The 19,437-nt window shown below is 41.1% G+C and overlaps 2 protein-coding genes across 7 annotated transcripts; both read left to right on the plus strand.

The window, feature by feature from the left end:
• The first annotated feature begins 3 nt into the window (after nt 1-3).
• rpgrip1 (RPGR interacting protein 1) lies at nt 4-10,705 on the plus strand. Of its 4 annotated transcripts, none has more exons than XM_036005423.1 (31): nt 4-368; nt 895-1,139; nt 1,373-1,426; nt 1,603-1,723; nt 2,074-2,279; nt 2,361-2,463; nt 2,635-2,775; nt 3,676-3,781; nt 3,959-3,982; nt 4,081-4,227; nt 4,321-4,394; nt 4,576-4,796; nt 5,043-5,146; nt 5,264-5,314; nt 5,402-5,581; nt 5,719-5,836; nt 6,013-6,176; nt 6,288-6,618; nt 6,792-6,952; nt 7,206-7,438; nt 7,673-7,788; nt 7,920-8,128; nt 8,327-8,377; nt 8,490-8,674; nt 8,841-8,883; nt 9,044-9,125; nt 9,317-9,411; nt 9,573-9,762; nt 9,856-9,940; nt 10,062-10,189; nt 10,362-10,705. In XM_036005423.1, exons 2-31 carry the CDS (start codon nt 1,052-1,054, stop codon nt 10,586-10,588), a joined length of 4,038 nt encoding a protein of 1,345 aa, XP_035861316.1. In that variant the 5' UTR covers nt 4-368; nt 895-1,051; the 3' UTR covers nt 10,589-10,705. The 4 variants fall into 4 exon arrangements, with proteins under 4 accessions (XP_035861316.1, XP_031144420.2, XP_031144422.2 ...); XM_031288560.2 differs by having other exon boundaries at nt 5-368; nt 8,829-8,883; XM_031288562.2 differs by having other exon boundaries at nt 5-368; nt 2,638-2,775; nt 8,829-8,883.
• Nucleotides 10,706-11,148: 443 nt separating this feature from the next.
• On the plus strand, nt 11,149-18,851 carry fam113 (family with sequence similarity 113). Of its 3 annotated transcripts, XM_031288418.2 has the most exons (11): nt 11,525-11,824; nt 11,917-11,963; nt 12,190-12,268; nt 12,548-12,627; nt 12,825-13,057; nt 14,023-14,173; nt 14,866-15,112; nt 15,777-15,833; nt 16,394-16,462; nt 17,574-17,708; nt 17,897-18,851. In XM_031288418.2, the coding sequence occupies exons 2-11, from the start codon at nt 11,961-11,963 to the stop codon at nt 18,043-18,045; spliced, it is 1,203 nt and encodes a 400-aa protein (XP_031144278.1). In that variant the 5' UTR covers nt 11,525-11,824; nt 11,917-11,960; the 3' UTR covers nt 18,046-18,851. The 3 variants fall into 3 exon arrangements, with proteins under 3 accessions (XP_031144275.1, XP_031144278.1, XP_031144277.1); XM_031288415.2 differs by lacking the exons at nt 11,525-11,824; nt 11,917-11,963 and adding an exon at nt 11,149-11,175; XM_031288417.2 differs by having other exon boundaries at nt 11,525-11,963.
• The last annotated feature ends 586 nt before the right edge of the window (nt 18,852-19,437 follow it).

Below are 19,437 nucleotides of genomic sequence, written 5' to 3' on the forward strand. Positions count from 1 at the left end.
GGAGCACTGAGACAGACTTCAGGATTGAGTCCTGGGAGGAGGCATTATACACACATAGAGCACTGTACACTCACAGGTATATCACTGAGCTAAATGTATGCACACAAACACACAGTGATTGCAAGCAATCATGTAACACTTGTGAATTCCTAAAAGAATTTAGGAATTAGGAAACATTTCTGTAAAGAGAGGGCTAAAAGGGGTTGGGGAAGAAGGAAGGGATGACGAGGGATTAAAACTGATATCAGTCAAGCACAGGGCGGAGACACACACACGTAGAGAGCCTACATGGTACACTGGGATAATGCAAGAACACTACATATTTCTGTACCGGATATAAAACCTCTTTGGATGACCAATAAACAAGGGTAAGTCAATTTTTTTTTTCAAAATAGTTTTAAATTGATGTCTGTTACTGTAAGAGGGAATATCAACATGCAAACCACTGTCCTACAGTGCCAGTAACTGTACCGGTAGGCTTTCTGGTGTTTGTCACTAATTGTGTGGCAATGTCAAAACTAAGAATTGTATTTACATTTAGGAGTTGCCACATTAGGTCGATAACTTCATTGAAAATGTATAGTGAAGCTAAAACTGTTGGGGATGACAGCTTCTCGAGGCTTGAGCAGATTATACACAGTGTACAGAGTCTTGAGGTTTTGATTTCCAGCGTCACTGGAAAAAGTACATTGGTAACTACAGACCTTAATTTCCTACCTTTAGCCATTAACTGGGTTTAGAAGTGTATCTGTGTGTGTGTGTGTGTGTGACACTGCTTCCAACAGCTTGGATATGGATAAGCCTGAAAGGATAATTTATTAAGGTTCTATAATTACACAAATGTAAATGGTCACAAGATTGAATTATACTTTGGTTTCTCTGTTTTGCTGCAATTCAAAGAACCTTTCATGCAACCATTTTAGTCCACATTCCAGTTTGTAACTTCACCTGGATGGAGACCAGTGAAGCAGCAGCAATTATCAATATGATAAGTTTGCGCTTATGATGTTTAAAAGGCCGGAGCTTTCTGATTGGCTGCACCTGAGGTGTGATGTCGCCAGTGATGGACGAGACAGCCGGGGATCTCCCAGTCAGAGACGTGGGACCGATGAGGGGGGGGCTGATGCCAACTGTCCCAGGTTTGTGTGTATAGCTTATGCCATTATCTACTTTTTATCTTTAAAAGTTACACTGATTAACACCTAAGATCAGAAATAGAGACAATTCTCCAGAGTTGTGCTAGATTGGCCCATTACTTTATTTTTAAAATCTAAGTTATGCCAAATATGCTTTAAAATGAGCTCTTTATTACATCCTGTGAATACATATTCCCAGTCTTGACTAAATCTGTCACTATGTCACTTTTCCCCAGATACCCTGCGTGATGTGAAGTCATGGAGGAAGCATCATGTCATGAAGACAAAAGGTAAACCACTTTAAAATACTCATCCTTTTCAGATTTCCACTCAAGGTTTCAGACTCTAGTGTACAAAAGTACATATCCTGCTAAAACAACTCTCTTTTCAGTTGTCTTTGCGTCAAACATACAAAGAAAGGGCTATTTATATTTCTGGCTGCCTCTCTCTCTGTCGCTCTCTTCAGCAGATCCTCAGCGCCTGTTTCGGTTTCCCAGAGAGCATCTGGAGGACCTGTGTCTCAGACTGCAAGAGGAAAACAGTGTGCTAGGACAACACACTCGTACACAGGAGCAAAGGCTACGCAGGTAATAGAAACATTGACACATACCCAAATGACTGTACCTAACGCTAGACATTTGGGCGAAATTGGGCACATTAATGTGGCATCGCAGAGTAGCTTGGAAAAAAAAGCTCTGTTGCAGCCCCAGAATGTGATTTAGAGAGATACAGTATTGTATTTACAGTATTTGGTAACAAAGACATTGCACAGCTTCTTAGCAGTACCAGACTTAACTATTAGCCTATTTATGTCTGTAGTCCCTGGGCAGGAAACAAAGAATACCATAAATTTCTCTGTTGAGAAAATAAAAAACAAAACTGGTATAAGTCCCCTAATATGGCTGATTTAACCTCTCCCTCCTCCTCCTTGGCTCAGGATGTCCACCAGACTGATTCGTCTCCGTCAGGCCCGTCCTGGGTCCAGTGCTGTGAAGGAGAGGGACATGGAGGAGACCATACAGGAGCTGGAAGCCCGCGTGGCTATGCTGGAGAGCCAGAAAGCAGTGCTGCAGAACAAGCTGAGCCTGGCTAAGCAGCACATTATGGACATTGGGGGACGCACGCCATACAAGTTCAGTAAAGGTGTGTATGTTGCACATGAATGTAGGCCAGGGTGATAACGGCTTTCTCTTCCATCTCTGACCTCCCTCTCTCCTTCTTTAGGTAAAAGTATGGAAGTGGAGGGCGGAGTCAGGAGGGCTGCCCAGACTGCCCCGCCCCGCTACGGACCCACGCTGGAAGACACCAGGGCAGAGATGGAGAGATTGTAAGTGTGTGATGTAGAACATTGAGCAGATGTTTTTCTAACCTCATGATCACATCACTGTTCCGCTTCATTCATACTACCTGACTTCTCTCCTCTATCCCACTCTTACTCCCAAACCCCGACATGACTCCACGCTGACCTCCCTCTGCCCCTCATATCTCTCCCTCCCAGCAGGTCCAGTGTGACAGAGCAGGTGAGGGCTGCAGAGCTGGAGCTGACTGCCCAGGTGCTCAGAGACACGCTGAGAGAGAAAGAGAAAGAGATAGAGGGAACTGTGAGAGACATAAGGAAGCAACAGGCTGACAGACACAGGTGGCTACAGCATGAATACATTTCAGTACTTGTAGGGAAGCCATGAGAAGCAAGTGAGAAAAAAAATTCTGGATCCATTTTTTAAGTCTGATCTAAATAGTTTTTCTCTCCTCTGTTTAGACTTCAAAACAAGTGAAAAAAGGTTTTGCCAAAATAATCTTTCTAAGATCCTTAAAAAATGAAAAAATCATCTGTGAAATAGGTGGGAGGAAAAGGTTTCGCAGTGTCAATTTACTACAAGAGGTTGAAGTGCACACCATGTGTACCCCATGTTCTAAATAGGACTAAAAGCATTCATGTTTTCTTCAGTTGTTTAGAGTGCATGAAGAAATTAAAACTCACCTGGAAGAAAACATAAATGCTTTTAGACCTATTTAGAACATAGGGTAGTGGTGCAGTTCAGTCTCTTGTGGACTAAATGAGTTTTACAACAACAAACCGAAATTGATTTTGACAAAAGAGATTTCCTCTGCCAAAACATTTGCCTATTTTCACAGATGGAAAAAAATAAAAAACTTAGAAAAACGATCCTGGAAAAACTTTTTTTCACCTGTTCTTAAATTATAAACACAGGAGAGTCTGAGAGATCAGACATGGAAAATAGATCACTGCATTTTTCTTTTCTTACTTGCCACCCAGTACCGTAACTTTACTACAGTTGATGAAAAAATGATACTCAGAAACTGGACTGTTGGACCATTCATAGTGAATGCTCAGTCAGTAATCTGACCACTGCCCATTTTCCTCCTTAAGCAGTGTAGTTCAAAGATGAGTTTAAGCCCTACAGTCAACACTGTAGTGCTCGTTCCACAACTAGCCACCTTTTTTGCAGCTACAACTGTAACTGCCTGTAACAACCCTGTCAATAAAAATAATGAATCCTGTTGTTATCTCTGTCAGAATAACTATTAGCGAGAACGTGGATCAGATCCGTCTACAAAAGCAGCTTTCAGACAAGAGCACTGCCCTGAGAGTCACCCAGGAGAAGTTCAACACCCTGCAAGAGGTTAGATGACCTTATTTGTCTATAAATCATTCATTTGTTTTTTTGTTATTTTGTAATAATGTGATTACATCAGCTTAAGCATTTGGGTTTAGTATTTTAGTCATTTACACTTATATCTGTTAACCAATGATCCTCAAAAGACAAATATGTGAATATGCCTTTCTTCTTTCCTTGCAGGCATATGAGAATCAGCTGGAGGAGGTAAATGGCCCCTTACACAAAAAGCTTTATGAATTCCTCAAATGAATAGTCTGATGCTTTACTCTACTAACGTTGAGTGTGTTGTGTGTTCCTCCCAGAGTCAGAGATCACTGAGGGAAAGTCAGGGAGCTCTGCTGGAGAAAGTGGAGGAGCTGACTGAACAGCTGAAGCATGAGAGACAGAGAGCACTGGCACTGGAGGGACAACTTACCACCTCTACCCTGTCTCTACAGACCCTGGACAGGGTACCGCATCTGTATCTGCATGTATAAATCCTGACAAAGAAACACTACAGAGCATGTAACGTGATGTCAAAGATTTCATTCTTTCCCTTTCAGCTACAGGAGCGGATATTAGACCTGGAGGGAGAGAGGGATCTAATAAAAGAAAACTATGACACTCTGCTAGAGAGGTGAGAGTTAAAGTCTTCTAGGCCCTGCAAAACAATTTATAAGATGTCATGGAGCTATGGTTTATGAGATATGGTTTATGTCCATATGAAAAAGTCTTTATTTATTCAAGTTGTGCTAACATTTCTTCTGAAAGTTATTTTTTTCTCATTGTATGTTTATATTTACCCTTTCCCTTTCTAGTACTTTATCTGTGCAAAGCAAGTACGAAGGCAATGGTGAACAACATACAGAAGCGAATCAGAGGAGGGAGGAACAGGTAGAAAACATCAGCGGGACGGACATCCAGAGACTGGAGGAAATGCTGCAAGCAGAGAGGGGGGAGAGAGGCAGGCTGGAGCTGGAGCTGGAGAAACTGAGACGAGAGAAGGAGATGTTAGAGGAGAAGTGGGAGCAAGAAAGAGGTAGGAGTTTCTGCATGTTGGCACTGCATCTGCTGCAGTTTGACAATGAGAAGGAATGGATTTGAAGTTAGTTAAGGAAGATACATTTCATTTTATATCATTTTATTTAAATTAGACCCTAACGCCTAAAACCTCAACTCGTCCAGTGCTGGAGGCAAACATATTCTCCAGTAACAAAAAAACCCCCCAGTACATTCATTTACAATCCCAGCCATTTATTTATGTGTGCTTTGTTCTTTTGTGTAGCGTTTTCTGTGACGAGAGACAGACGAGAGCATCTGGAACAGGAGGTTCTCCAGTACAAAGAGCAGGTTTCTGCTCTGCAGGACAGACTGGACTCTGTCACCAAGGTCAGAGATTTAAAAATAATAATAATAATAATATACTGCTGAACAGCTGTTTCACACATCAGTCTCTTTTTTGATCTGTGTGCCAACGTGTCATCTCTTTTCTTTTCTCTCCTCCAGGAGTTTGACATGAGTGTTGAGGATCTCAGTGAAACTCTTATACAGATCAAGGTTTGTGAACTTGTTTACCTCTGTTAGGACTGCTTCAAAAGACAAAGTAAAAAGCACATAAACGTCATGCTTTCCGTGTAACTACAGGCATTTAGGATGCAGCAGGAGAGCAGGACGAAGCTGCATTTCCTCTGGGCTAATGAGAAGGTGGAGGATTCGCCCCATGTGCTGGCAAACATCCAGGCATCGCATGCTGAGACTGTGCTGGAACTACAGAAAACCAGAAACCTTCTACTGCTGGAGCACCGTATCAGTAAAGACCTGCAGGTACACACACATACACACTAATCACAATTGTCACATACATGGACACAACACTCCGGTCATTCTCAGCTTTCTTTAAATTGTCCATCTTCCTATTTTAACTGAACTTGTCTTGAATCAAACTCTGTTTACTCCCCAAGGAAGAGTTGAACACAGTCAACCAGAAGATAGACAGAGAGAGGGAGGAGAGCAGGAGGAGAATGGCAGAAAAAGACAAACTTTTATCAAAAAGAGCTCTTCAGATCAACGCTTTACAAGGTATGAACAGCAACGCTCATTTCTGAAGTAACAGCAGAGGCAATATAATTCCTAATCAGATCACTGATTGACATGCAGGTCAAGTGTTTGCAGTTTGTTAAAAAAAAAAAAAAACACAAGTGGGTAGTTAGCATCAGAATCTCAAAACTCTTTATTTTTCTATTTGTACCCTAAAGCTCAATTAAAAGAGTTAGCATACAGCCCCAGGAACTACAAACGGACCATACCAATACAGTACACCTGGCCAGCTGGAGACCAGGAAGTGGTACAGTCCATTGAGGACGACCTGCCTTTCTCTCAGCTGAGGACTGGGGAGTCACTGTTGGAGATCCACCTTAAGGTCCAAAAACGTTGTAACTGAATTATTGTGTTGATGTTTCTTTTCATTCAAAGTCTTTTGGAGCAAGTTTCCCATGAAGCTAAAATCGTTTTGGTTTTTTTGCACCTCCAGGCGGCCACCTTCACCCCAGCAGGGCTTCGTACTATGGGCAGCATCTGTCATGAAGACACTGTGACCTTCTGCACCTACAGCCTCTTGGACTTTGAGGTGCACTCCACCCCTCTGGTGTCAGGCAGTCAGCCCAACTACGGCTTCACGTCCCGCTACGCTCTAACAGCCAGAGACCTGGGCAGGCTGGGAGGCCAGGGGTCAAGGGTCAGAGTGGAGCTCCACCAGGCGATGGGAGGGGTCAAGTTTGTGACGCATGGAAGTGGGCAGATGTCCCTCATGGGTGCTATGGAAAGGAGAGGGGAGCGTGTCAGTGGACATATCAATATCACAGGTGAGTAATGTGCTGGATTTTATGCTTTTTTTTTTCCTACACAAAGTTTGTTGACATGCAGTGAAATGCAGTGATTGCCATTGCAATGCTCCTATTTATATATATATTATATTTATATATATATATATACATATTACTTTGATAATTAAGTTTCAATTTTGTCTGTCTCCAAGGCGCCGAGGGTGAACATGTTGGTGTTGTGGATTTCTGGGTGCGCCTGTTTCATGCTGCAGAGCCGCTAGACACTGTGGCAGAGAGAGGAGCTGACAGGAGAACAGCGACATGGAGGAGTCCTGTGCAGATCTCTCTTGGCTGGCAAGATGCTGGTCAGGAGGTAAAATAGGGTCTCACTTACCTCTAGTGGCGTGTAGCCATGCAGATTGTTTTGGTTTAATTTCTCCAGACTGTGACTTTGTAGAGACAATGTCACGGTTACTCTACCTTACTGTGAACATCGAATAACCTACTTTCTACGACAGAAATAGTCAGTGAGATTCACAGTGAGGTCTGTGGATTAGTATCACAGGGATATGGTTTTTGGAAACAAACTTTTTTTTAAAAGTGCCACTTTTAAATGCTGTTTGCAGGAGTTACATGACTACGGTGGGGGGATCCCCAATGAGTTGGTGGTTATGTTGGAACGCTGTGTGGGCCTTAATGCTCGCTGGCCTGGACTTCTTCCTGACGCCTACCTGACATACAGGTTCTACGACCTGCCGCCTCATGTCTCTCCAACAGTCCAGTCCAGCGCTGACCCCGTGTTCAGTGATATCACCAGCTACCCACTTGCAGTAACAGCTGATGTGTTGCACTACCTGAGGTATGATGGTCTAGAAACAGAAAAAAAATGTCAGAAATGTAGGTTATACTGAAGAAGGGCATTCACTTCTTGTGTCACAGCCTTCTTACATTTTCAAGGTTGTTTGTAGATAAATTAACTATTGGGCCAAATTAATGAGAATCCCTTTCTCCATCTGGTTTTATAAAATTTGTCCTTTTGATAATCCTTATCTTTGCAAAAAAATTGACAAGATTGAACTCCTCTTTTGTCCAGGTCCAGCAGTTTGTGGGTGTATGTGTTTGATGACAGCGATGACCAGATACCGCCAGCCTATCTGGCCAAGACCCCCATCCCACTGCAAGCCCTGGCTACAGGCAGAGAGATCAGAGGTGAGGGAGAGAGAACAGTAAAACAATTACATTATTCATCTCTTACTAGATGAAGTATTTATTTAGATAAAGGTGGAAGTCAACATGTTACTGTCAGCAGTTTCAACGAGTTTTTCTCTCTGTCCTGTCAGGTGACTATGTTCTCAGGGATCCAGCTGGTGGACCTCGGGGCATGGCTAGGGTCTGGATAAAATGGAAGTACCCCTTCCAACCATCAGTGGACACTGTGCTGGGAGGACAGGGAAGACAGGACAGAGCAATGGCAAGCACTGAGAGGGAGGAGAGGAGGAGAGAGGAGCCTGAAGCATCACAGAGGCCTATAGCCAAACCCAGAGTGAAGGTGATCTTTGTTCTAGCGTGTCAAAAGATTTAGGAATTACCAGTAGTGCTCTGGGGAACTATACATGTATTTTATGTAAATTTGTTTGCAAGAAGAAGTCATCAGAAATCACTGTGTTAATGCTGAAATGTAAGATATGTTCAAAGACATATTCCTGTTCCCTGGCTTAATACCTGGTCTTCTGTGGCTTTACCACAGACTCAGCTATTTGAGCCAAGAGAAACCAAAGCAGTGCAGAAAGAGACTTTGGTAAGGTTTTAAAGCGCCAACAAAAGTAGCAAATTCATGGATTAACTGTGTTTCCATGATAATTCAAGCATAAAAAACTATTTTGTTTACTAGCGTATTTGCCTGTTTACAGCCTCGGCCTCCACCTGTGAAACAGAACAGATCACAGAACATACGACCAGAGCAACCCACCTCCGTGAAACCGCTGGTCACAGACAGGAAGAGATCCACCAAGAGGTCACCTGACCTTTACCACGACACAGCACATCTGACGCTCAAGCCAAGACTGACCACACACTCTCATTTGCCAACAAGAAAGTAATGTGCAGATTCAGTTTTCTTTTAAAAATCCACTTAATTATTTTGTTGTTGATGGTTTTGACGAAGTTCTAGGAGTTTTAGGTTTTGTGTAAAAGGAAAAGAGGAACTTTGTAGCTCGCTATCATTGTTAATTGATTTATTCTCATTTAAGCTCTTCACCCAGCACATCATCGAGGCGAAGCTCTGCCAGCAGTGCCAGGACTCAGGTAGGAGCTCATTCTCTCCCAACAAGGCTTAAAACAGTATCTGTGCAGTCATTTTTACAGGAAACAGATGTTAGTTCAAGCAATGTTGTGGAAGGAGAAACAGGAGTATTCAGAATTAGAAGATTGGTGAATGGGCTTATGTTGCATTTCTTCCTCTCAGGACCTTCCCTCTGTGGGTCAGGTGTCAATGGAGGAAGAGGAAGAGGAGGAGGAGGAGGAGGAGGAGGAGAGGAGTGAGAGTGGTAATTAAACAGTACTATTCTTATACACACAATAAGCCTAACACCTGCTTTAAGTTTCTTGCAGTAATTTGAAGTCTCACTCTGCCATTGTTTATGCATAATATGCAAAAAAGGATTATAAATAAGAACCGATTTGACCTATACCTGAAACACATATGAAGTTTTTGCATGCTATTTGTTGGACTGTACAGCTGCAGCAGGAGACAGTGAAGCCCCAGAGTCTTCAGAGTCAAGTTCCTCACAAAGCGACATTATTATCATGCCACCAAAACGGAAAATGAGGAAGGTACAAACAAAGTAACTGTGTTAGTGAGAGAAAATGTACTATATGAATGAAAGAGAAAAAAGCTCAGATTTTGCTTTTATTGTCATTTGTAAATGTGTGAATCTAGTATAAATTAGATAATATGATATAAATAGATAACTATGTTTTGTTTTATGCTTCAGGGAGACAAGCTGAGAGTCGAGATTATGTCCCTGATGTTTGAACCGTCCTCACACGTGGCGCTGGACAAATCAGTGCAGCGTGTTTATGTGGAATACCGGCTGCTGGGTGTCCCCATGGAGACGACAGAAACGCCCATGTCTCTCCGCAAACCCACAAATGGGGAGGAGATTCACTACAACTTCACACGAGGTGAGAGTGGGTGAGCTTTGTAGCTTTGTGTGTTTGTTTCTATAACATCTACATTATTTATAACCCCCAAATCTCTCTGTTTGTCTCTCTCAGTGATTTATGTGGATGGTTCACAGTCAGCTCCACTCAGACAATATCTTTACACCATGTTAGAGGGCAGGGACCCCAACCAGGGCAGGTAGTGTCATTTCACATGTTGAAGTATGAGTCAATATAACAGTTTATGTCTCTGAACTTTATGGATGTCTCTAGACCCAAACCACCAAATTGAAGTGTGTATGTCTGTGTGTTACGGAAAGGTTAAAGTTCACAGTAGTCAGTGAGCCGATGGACGATGAGGAGGAGTGTGTGGACGTTGGACATGCTTTTCTGGACCTACAAGAACTTCTCCTCACTGGAAATGACGTCAGCGACCAACAAATTGATGGTAGGTGTTGTATTTGTGTTTGATACCAAGACTGTTCAAATTATTTAGGTAAAGATTTTGCACATTGTTGTATACATTTTTTTAGGATCCTTTTTAAACCCTTTCTTGGATAATGTTTGAAACACTGAGTTTTCTAACAGTATGTCTGTCCCTGTGTCTCTGTTTCCTCCAGTGGTGAGTGTAGATGAAGACAAAGAGGTGATAGGCAATCTCAAAGTGTCTCTGGAAGCAGCGAAAGCTCTGACCGGGATATACCAGGAGTTTCACCAGAAGAGAGAGACCAAGAAAGAAGATGATACAGATGCGGAGGAAGAGGAAGAGAAAGAAGAAGAGGAGCAAGAGGGAGAGAAGAAAAAAGATGAAATAGTGATAGAGTACGAGGATGATAGTGACTTCTGAAAGCAATTAGTATGAGATTAACAGAGAGGTTGTGTTCTGTATGAAACCGTTTTATTTGACTGTTTTTAGCCTCTTCTTCAAGTTTTCCCAAGCAATTAAATAAAAAGTCATTTTTGAAAGGCATTTGAGGCTGTTTTATGAAGTTATTTTATAGATTTTATAAGTTTGGTCTTTTTAAGTTTAGGTCTTTCAATCTCCTAGTTTATCCAGTACATCTTTATCAGGTATCTGATTGACAGTATCTTACTTAGTAGACTTGCGCAACATTTTTCTGAGTGCCATTTGTTTATCCTCCAAATTTGGAGCAAAGAACTATCAAAAAAGTTTTATGTGGTTGTGTGTAAAGTCATTAGACTTCATGTATGAAAGCCGACTATTAGTAAAGGCAGTGTCCCTCTTTAAAAGGTCTCCCCTGACAGAGTGGTGTTAAGCTGATGATGATCTTACTGATAACTTGCCTTTTCAGGAATATTTTATTTGAAGGGCTTGACATCACACATGGAGTTATTTAACATATCTAAAATGGTTGCTTAGTCTTTAAATGTGTGTTTAATGAACTCACCACTAACTGATACATGGAAAACCAGGTAGGTCTACCAGGTTGTGTTATTCCAGCACAGGAGCATTGGTCTCTGGGTATTTGAGTGTAAAGGTAATTTGGGCAACAGCGGACATGCACAGAGGGCTTACACAAGTAGGCCTAAATGTAAATGTAGGCAAGTTACATTTAAAGATTTTTTTTGCATTATAATTTAAAAATGTAATTATTAATTCATCACAAAGACTGAATACGAACTATTAAGCAAATTGTAATTTTATTAATTTTTTTTTTAATCCATCATGCAGTTTATATTTTGATTATTACTCAGAGTAAATCAATCAAACCACATCTCATTTTAATTTGTCTAAATTAACCTCGCGAGACTGATTTATGGCGCGTACGAAACGAAAAAGTGATACTTCCGTTAGTCTTTAAAAGCATCATCAAATTGCAGACACCTGTTGTCGAACGAAGTAACGGTAGAGTCGAGTTAAAAGTTAAAACTTGTATGTTAAAGCTACAAAATAAGACAATGGCATAGTTTTGATCTTGTTCGAATTGTCAAACAACTTTAAAAGTGGAGCGAGGGGCCAGTTGGTGACGACATTGCGGGTTTAACGTTAGGTCCTGGAACTAAAAACGTCCAGATTGTGATGATTCACTTTCCAGTAACGTTAAAGTTAGCCAACGTTAATGTTAGCTAGCTAGATTCAAAACCTCAACAAACAGCGAGTTTCTTTCTTATTTTTTTTGTTTTTTTTACCGGTTAGCGTTAGCTAGTAGTTAGCGTCAAATCTTAAATACGTCTCCAATTTGCCCCTAAATTCAATAATGGTAAGTATGTTTCCTATGTTAATTTAAGTCTAAAGCCAGCCAGTCTTAGCTTAAGGCTACCAGAAGTGTGAGCCATCTTTAATGTTACCAACGGTATTGTGGCTAATACATTCTGTAACTTAGTTAACGTTACCTAATGTCAACCATCTTATTTCGTGAGTAAATGCTACTCTCACTTTCACAGTATGTTGGTGAACAAAAAACACCTTGGCTTTGTAATTAACAGGAGATGATGAAGTGTGTGAGCCACCAGCAGGCCAGCCAGCTGCTCCATAACAAGTTCATTGTGGTGATGGGAGACTCCAGTGAGTAGTAGCCACTTAAATTCACCTTCTCGTTTTCAAAATAATCTTTTAAAAAGGAACACATTATTAAAGTTTTACAGCAGCTCATTTCATTTGAAAAACAAAATGGTGACTATCATCACATTGCTCTTGAATGGCAGGCAGGATGTTTTGCTGACTGTCCATTTGCCAGCTTCCAAAAGTCAGAAGAAATCTGCATGCACCCTGGATGGTTTGGTTGTCAGCATGGGTCAGATTTTTACACTGCCACTTTTAATACTCTCTGTATCTCACCCGTAGTTCAGAGGTCTGTGTACAAGGACCTTGTTGTGCTTTTGCAGAAGGACAAGTATCTCACTGCAACACAACTCAAGAGCAAGGCAAGTGATGTGTTTAGGGCTAATATTCACCAGGTTTGCACTTAATGATAAAAAGAAGGTGCATGAAAGGAATTCGATATTCATGACATGGCATTGTTTTTGCTTACTGTTGTCATAAGATGTGATCTCCAAAAAGTTCAATGTAGCAACCCTCCTCCACTTAAACTTGGAAAAATAATTCCTGTTTTCTCCTTCAGGGTGAGATGAGCTTTGAACAGGACTGCCTGGTGGAAGGAGGTTGCCTAAATCAAATGCACAATGGAACGGGGTACCGGGAGGTTCGGCAGTTTCAGTCCGCCCACCACCTTGTACGCTTCTACTTTGTGACGCGCGTCTACTCTGGCTACATGCAGAGCATCCTAGAAGACTTCCGCCAAGGCTTGAAACCAGATGTAGTCATTCTCAACTCCTGCGTTTGGGATATTTCAAGGTGGGTAGGTGAAGGAGTAGTCTTGCAATGCCAGACCTTCCTCCACAGCGCTGCGGAGGAGGGTCTGGCTAGTCCACACAGCATTCTGGGATGGGAGAAAAACATGCTCTGGTTTATTGGCATTTCTTTAAACCAATCACAATCGTCTTGGGTGGAGCTAAGCGCTGGACGGAGCAACTGTGCCTCTGCAAAATAGCCTCGGGAAGAAACTTGTTTTGGTGGAAAATTTACATTCAAAGGTTGTTTTAGTCAGACAGATGGTCTAGCTAGCTGTCTGGATTCACCCTGCAGAAATCTGAGGAGCAGTTAACCATAGTCCTCAGAAATCCACCGGAGTTTAAAATTACAACACAAAGAAAGCGGAGGGAAACGGACATCCGGCCGAAAATAAGGGACATCCGGCGAATTTCCTGCGGCACCTGAACAATCCCAGAAGTGAAACGTTGTTGCTATAGACTAGTGAAAGAGTAACTAGATATAGTACTAGTAATACTATTTACCTTGGTGATCTGTTGTTAATGTAAACGTGGTAATTAAGGGGTCACAAAAAAGTATGTGATTTGGAATGCTGCCTGTGTTAAGATGTCTAAAAGGGTGGTTGAGGTCTAATTTATTAATTTCTCCTCACCCCTGCCTCTTGATCTAACAGCAAGGGCAAGGAAGGTGTGGGTGGAAGTTAATAGCTCTCTACAACTATACAGCTGTGCTTTTCTACAGACTCAGTGTTACTGCAACATTTAAGTGATCAGATTTAGTCAATTCTATGTTGGTGCAAGTGTGGAAAGCAGTGGCAGAGGACGAAGCACTGTTTAGCTCAAATACATTTTTTTTTGCCTGAAATAAGCACTCAATGCTGTTTAACTAACCTGTTCCCCGGTGTAAGGTGTCCCTGGATCTCTCTTGATTAGTTTGTGCATAGTAAGTGACTTTGTTCTTTATAGGTACGTCTGTGTTGGGTTTTGTAGATACAACTCCAGTTGGCTTGATAACTACAAGGAGAACCTACATAAGTTATTTGATGAGCTGAAGGCGATTCTGCCAAAGGAAACCCTGGTCGTATGGAACCTCACCATGCCCTTAGGAGAGAGGATTAAAGGTGGTTTCCTGGTCCCCGAGGTATGTCATCGCCAAACCTCTGCATAATTACTAAACAGGGAATTTATGTCTTGTTGGGTCAAATTGGCACACATCTGTCATAAAATATTTCCTCTTACACCTTACTGGGAATTCACATGAGACACAAGACGTGAGGGTTGTGAAAGCACTACTGAGGCGTACATTCATTCAATCCACCTCCTCTCCTACCTCAGTAGTGGCGTCACTTTTCACAAAACCAGCTGTCCTATATGTATTACAGCTCCTTGGGAGCTGGACGGATGGCCGTGAACAAAGTTCACAAGGGCTTAGTAACATCAGAAAGTCAGACAAAAATAATTAAGACTCCATTAGAAGAACTCAGAAAATGACAGCTTTTATTTATTGATTATTTTCTTTGTCACACCATAAATTTTAAACTGGGATGATTATAAATGTTAATACGCTCACAGCATACATAGAGCAGGAGATTTGTATGGTTTCAGGTATCTGGAGTTCAAACTAGTCTCTAAATTGGGTTAGATTACTAAAAAAGAAATGTCTTGGCTTGTGAAGACCATAGTAAGGTGTTAAACTACTTACATTTTGATTCTTTTTTCCCCCCACACTTTGTCTAATGGGGGGTAGGCTTATTTCTCTGCATTGTCTTCTGACTACTGCTGCTCTACTGTACCAGCCTTAAAACTTTGTCCCCTCTCCCTCCTTCACCTCAGATTGAGCACAAGGTTCCCCAGCTGCGTTATGATGTGATTGAAGCCAACTTCTACAGCGGGACTCTGGCTGACGCCTATGGGATGGATGTGTTGGACCTTCACTTTCAGTTCCGCTTCTCGCTGCACTATCGTACGAATGACGGCGTCCACTGGAACGCCCTTGCACACCGCAAGATAACCTCTCTGCTGTTACAGCACTCTGCACAGGCCTGGGGGGTTACTATGCCCTGTCCACTGACTGCTGTTGGTGAGGAGGAAATGTCATATACACACACAGGAGTAAATATACTGTATAGAGACACTTTGTGTGTCCCACTTTGACTCTAGAGTCGCTACTTGCTCCGAAGCTAATCACAGTCACTCTCTCACTTCTCCCTCGCCATATACACACACGCGCGCGCACACACACACGCCGGCTCGACGCACACACCAACGCACAAGTATAAACTTTAGTCCACTTACGTAAGCTACTGCGAAAGCTCTGAGTGAGCCTCCGCAGAACCATAAATCAAGCTTTACTCTTAAGCTGCCTACACATGATCCGCGACAAAACCGTGAGGTAAGGGGAGCGCAAGAGACAAAGCAGGAACGTTCTGGAATTGGTTGCGCCTTGGAAGGTCAGCGGCAGCGAGGTCAAAGTTGAAATAATTTGAACTTTGAGTGCAGTGCACGGCGCCAATTCTGAGCGGTGCGCGACGCCAAGGGTAGCGCTGCGCCTAGTTGGGCGGCACCGCTCTCCTCCATAGGAAAACAATGGAATGGCCAGCGCAGAGCGGTTTTACCACGGATCATGTGTAGGCGGCATTAGTCTTTCAACTAAAATATGCATTTATGGCTTTTTTTAAACTAATTAAATTTCTTCTTTTAAATAATTTCTTTAAATTAGGCTGACATGAGTTTGTTCTTTTTAGATAATGCTCAGGTTACTGCTCAGCAGGCAGCCAATGCAAAGGCTACCAAACCTGCAGGTAAGACATCAGATGATGATGTGTTGTTTGGGATCCTTTCTATTGGTTGATTAATAAAAAGCAAGCAAATATGGGTACGATAAATCACAATAAGCCATTATCTTCTTAATATTAATGCACTGGATATATGACATTTGGATTTGTCAGTCTTGTTAAATTGTACACTTGATGTCCATCAGGATTGACTGTCCCATCTATAGTCAAATGTAGAAAAGTGTTTCAATTTTTAGATGGCATCTAATTGTGGGGGGGTAGGGGGGTGGGGTGGAGATCTTAATTATAGCTTGGTAGTATAAAATCAGTTTTATCTCACAATATACAGAAAAATCCTATTTTTTTTCTAAATATATTTTATGATTTAGAGTTTAAAATTAAATGGGATATACTAGTATAACATAAGTTAGGCTTTTCTGAAATCTGCAGGGACCCTAAAAACATGATGGCAACACTGTTTCCACAATTTAGAGTGACTACAATTTTTTGTGTAAATCTTGTAAACTGAAGAGTTTCTCTCAGCACTTCTTGTTTGTTTGCTGATGCATGTCATGCTGCTTCTTCAGGATTGCATCGAGTGAATCCTTACTCAAACTACCACAGCCCTCCTCACATCAGCTATTTTGCCAACAATAGTATTAGTATAAGTACTAAAACATAAGTATTAAAACATCCACACGGACAGGTTGTTTAGGTTTTTATGGTTTAGTTGCTGTGTATTTGATTTGTGTTCAAAATACTGCATAAAATACAATTACATCACTTTAAATTTAAATGTTCTAGCTTATGTGCTTACCAAATATGTTTCAGTCATCTAAAGCATCAACAAATAAATGTGATGGCAATTTTCATTGATCTTAAAAAAAGCATTGATACTGTTGATCATGAAACACTGCTACAAAAATGGAAAGGTGTGGCCCATGACTGGTTTAAAAGCTAAGAGGGTCATCACGGGTCAATGCGCCTCAGCATTTCCTGTGGCGTCCCACAGGGGTCAATATTGAGCCCAACATGGTTTATCCTCCACCTTTTTAATGAAATTTATAGACTATCAAATTTACAACAATTTTTTGCAGATGACACAAATTTGTTGTTGTGGGGATGCCTTATAGCACATCTTATGATCACAAAAGAAATTATCAAATGTATTTTATTTGGAAATTGGAATAGTAATTCTTAATGAAGTAATTGAAAGAGTATATTATAGAAAAGTTTCTGCATATCTGATCTGATATTGTGTGGAAGTTTGGGGAAGCGCCTACAAAAGCACCTTACAAAAGATTTGCACATTGCAAAAAAAGAGCCATCAGGATAATAAATCATGCGGGGTATCATTAGCACACTAATCTGTTTGTTTTGTTTTTTTTAATTGACAATCGTTAAAAGTTATGGACATTGTCAAATTTAAAACAATAACAAATAAAATGATTTACCAGGATAGAGAGGGGATGTTGTTGCATTTTTGTATATGCATTATTTGTTAGGGGCAGGACTATATAAGCATTATGCTTCTGCCTGCTTCTTCTTAAACTCATCCTTTTTTTTCTTCTTTGAAATCAGTTTATCAGTTTGTTTTGTCTTTGTTTTTATCTGTTTTTTTAATTTTTAATTTTTTTGTTCGAGATAAATAAATCAAATCAAAATGTCAGGTTCTTGTGTTGTGTTAGAGTAATTTCAAAAGACAGGAGCATAGCAAAGTATTCTCTGTCTTTATTAACACCCCCACCTCCCCTGTCTCCATTTCAGAGCGACACCCATCAAAGAGAACTTACAACAGCTATGACGGCTACAGGGAGGAGTTCTTCAGTGTTGGTTACTTCAACTTTGACAATTACCCACAGCCACATACATCATACCATGAGACCAGACGGGTTAGAAATGGTAAGTTGGTATGCCGATATAAATGTGGCTGAGTGACCAAACGGATGCGTTTTCCATTAACTAGACCACTTGCACTGAAGGGTAAACGTTTGTTTTTACATTTACATTTACAATGTATCTGTTGGTCTTCTGATCTAGTTCCTATGAAAGTGTCTTTCAAAGCCTAACACGTCCTGTATGTTCTGCAGGTTTCGACTACAAGCCTCCCCACCATTTTGAGCCCTACGACGAGCACCATCATCAGGACGTGATGAAGAGCCGCCATGCCAGGCGCCACTATGCTCCGTACACCCATCACAGACCCAGATTGTACAACCACAATGGTGGCTTCTACTGAGGCAGGGAGTTTTTACAAGCTTCAGATATGGTCAACTTCCATTTATTATCTACTGCAGACTCTTGCCTCACCTGCAGTACATTGTTTCACAACAGTCCCATTTGTCTGTGATGGTTCTAAGTCGTCCAGGTCATGGTAGTTCTCTTGGATAAGTAAAGGCAACTGGACTTGCTAGAAATTCTCTCATCCAAAAGGCTTCTTCAAATCTGACTGACTAGTGGGGAGTTCCAGATATTTACACACAACCCACCAGAGGTTAAATATCTGGAACTCCCCACTAGTCAGTCAGAACCATGGATGTATTGGTCAGATTTGAAGAAGCCTTTTGGACGAGAGCCGAAACGTCTTCAACAATTTCTAGCAAGTCCAGTTGCCTTTGCTTATCACAGAACAGTCCCATTTGTTAAACACAGAACTATACATGCTTGTAACCAGGAGCAAACACAAATCCTCAAATGGCTTAGTTCACACTCAAAATTTTTAATGACCTCACATTCACATATTGCTCCTTTTTTCTTTTAGTTGTTGAATTTTTTTTTTTTTTTTGAGTATGTTCTTTGCCACCAAAAATTTGATTTTCAATATTTTACCTTCCAAAGCATTTTTAATTCAGCACTTTAAATGTCAGTTGATGTTTTCTATGCAAGTTGATGCTAAGATTTCAAGAGGACTTTTTTAAGTTTTAACATGAATCCTTTATTAAAGTTCTGAATTAATGATCCTTCTGATGGTTCTCAATGTCCCACACAGATCAAGTATGGTATACAGATTTAGTTTCCTTTAGGCCTTAAAGGTGCTGTACTTGATATTCAGAACCTTTTTAATATAGCAGTAAACAACTATTTGCTATGTAACAATATAGTGGAGTAATGGCATCCTTAGCAGAGAATGAAGACACACTCCTCCTGTGTTGAAATTTAAGCTTCTCTGTTCCTTGTTTTAATAGCCGGTCTGGCCATGCGTGCATGCGAGTGCCTTGTGCATGTTGGTATCGGATGCCAAGGGCCACGAAAAAGCATCGGTATTTTGACGATCAATCCCAGACCACTTTTTCTGAATATCGAGTACAGCCCCTCAAAACTTTTAAAATGTAATTATTGTTCATCACTTAGATGAACAGTGATTGGGGAAACAAGTGTGAGACATATGGAGAGAAGTGGTAGAGAAACTGCTTTGGAACGGTTTGCCCAAGCCTGTTAAAATGTACATCGACCTGTGCTGTGGCACTTTAGAGGTCATGTTCCGAATGTTATACCAAGTTCTGGTTATTGAGGTTATACTATTAATCTATTCATTTAATAAAATTGACTCCATAACAGAATACCTTGGCATGATAATATACAGTAGAGATGGCATGTAATTGTGTAATGTGTATACTCCACAACAATGTAC

This window comes from Sander lucioperca, chromosome 9, assembly GCF_008315115.2.
Source record: "Sander lucioperca isolate FBNREF2018 chromosome 9, SLUC_FBN_1.2, whole genome shotgun sequence".
NCBI classification, from domain to species: domain Eukaryota; kingdom Metazoa; phylum Chordata; class Actinopteri; order Perciformes; family Percidae; genus Sander; species Sander lucioperca.

Bases quoted from the DNA above. Each gene is read 5' to 3' on its own strand.
- rpgrip1 (XM_031288560.2), top strand. From the start codon at position 1,052: ATGTCGCCAGTGATGGACGAGACAGCCGGGGATCTCCCAGTCAGAGAC. The intron at 3,782-3,958 runs GTTAGATGACCT...CTTTCCTTGCAG, and splicing joins AGTTCAACACCCTGCAAGAG to GCATATGAGAATCAGCTGGA. The intron at 8,129-8,326 runs GTGATCTTTGTT...GCTTTACCACAG, and splicing joins TAGCCAAACCCAGAGTGAAG to ACTCAGCTATTTGAGCCAAG.
- fam113 (XM_031288415.2), top strand. The intron at 12,628-12,824 runs GCAAGTGATGTG...TTTCTCCTTCAG, and splicing joins CAACACAACTCAAGAGCAAG to GGTGAGATGAGCTTTGAACA. The intron at 17,709-17,896 runs GTAAGTTGGTAT...TATGTTCTGCAG, and splicing joins GACCAGACGGGTTAGAAATG to GTTTCGACTACAAGCCTCCC.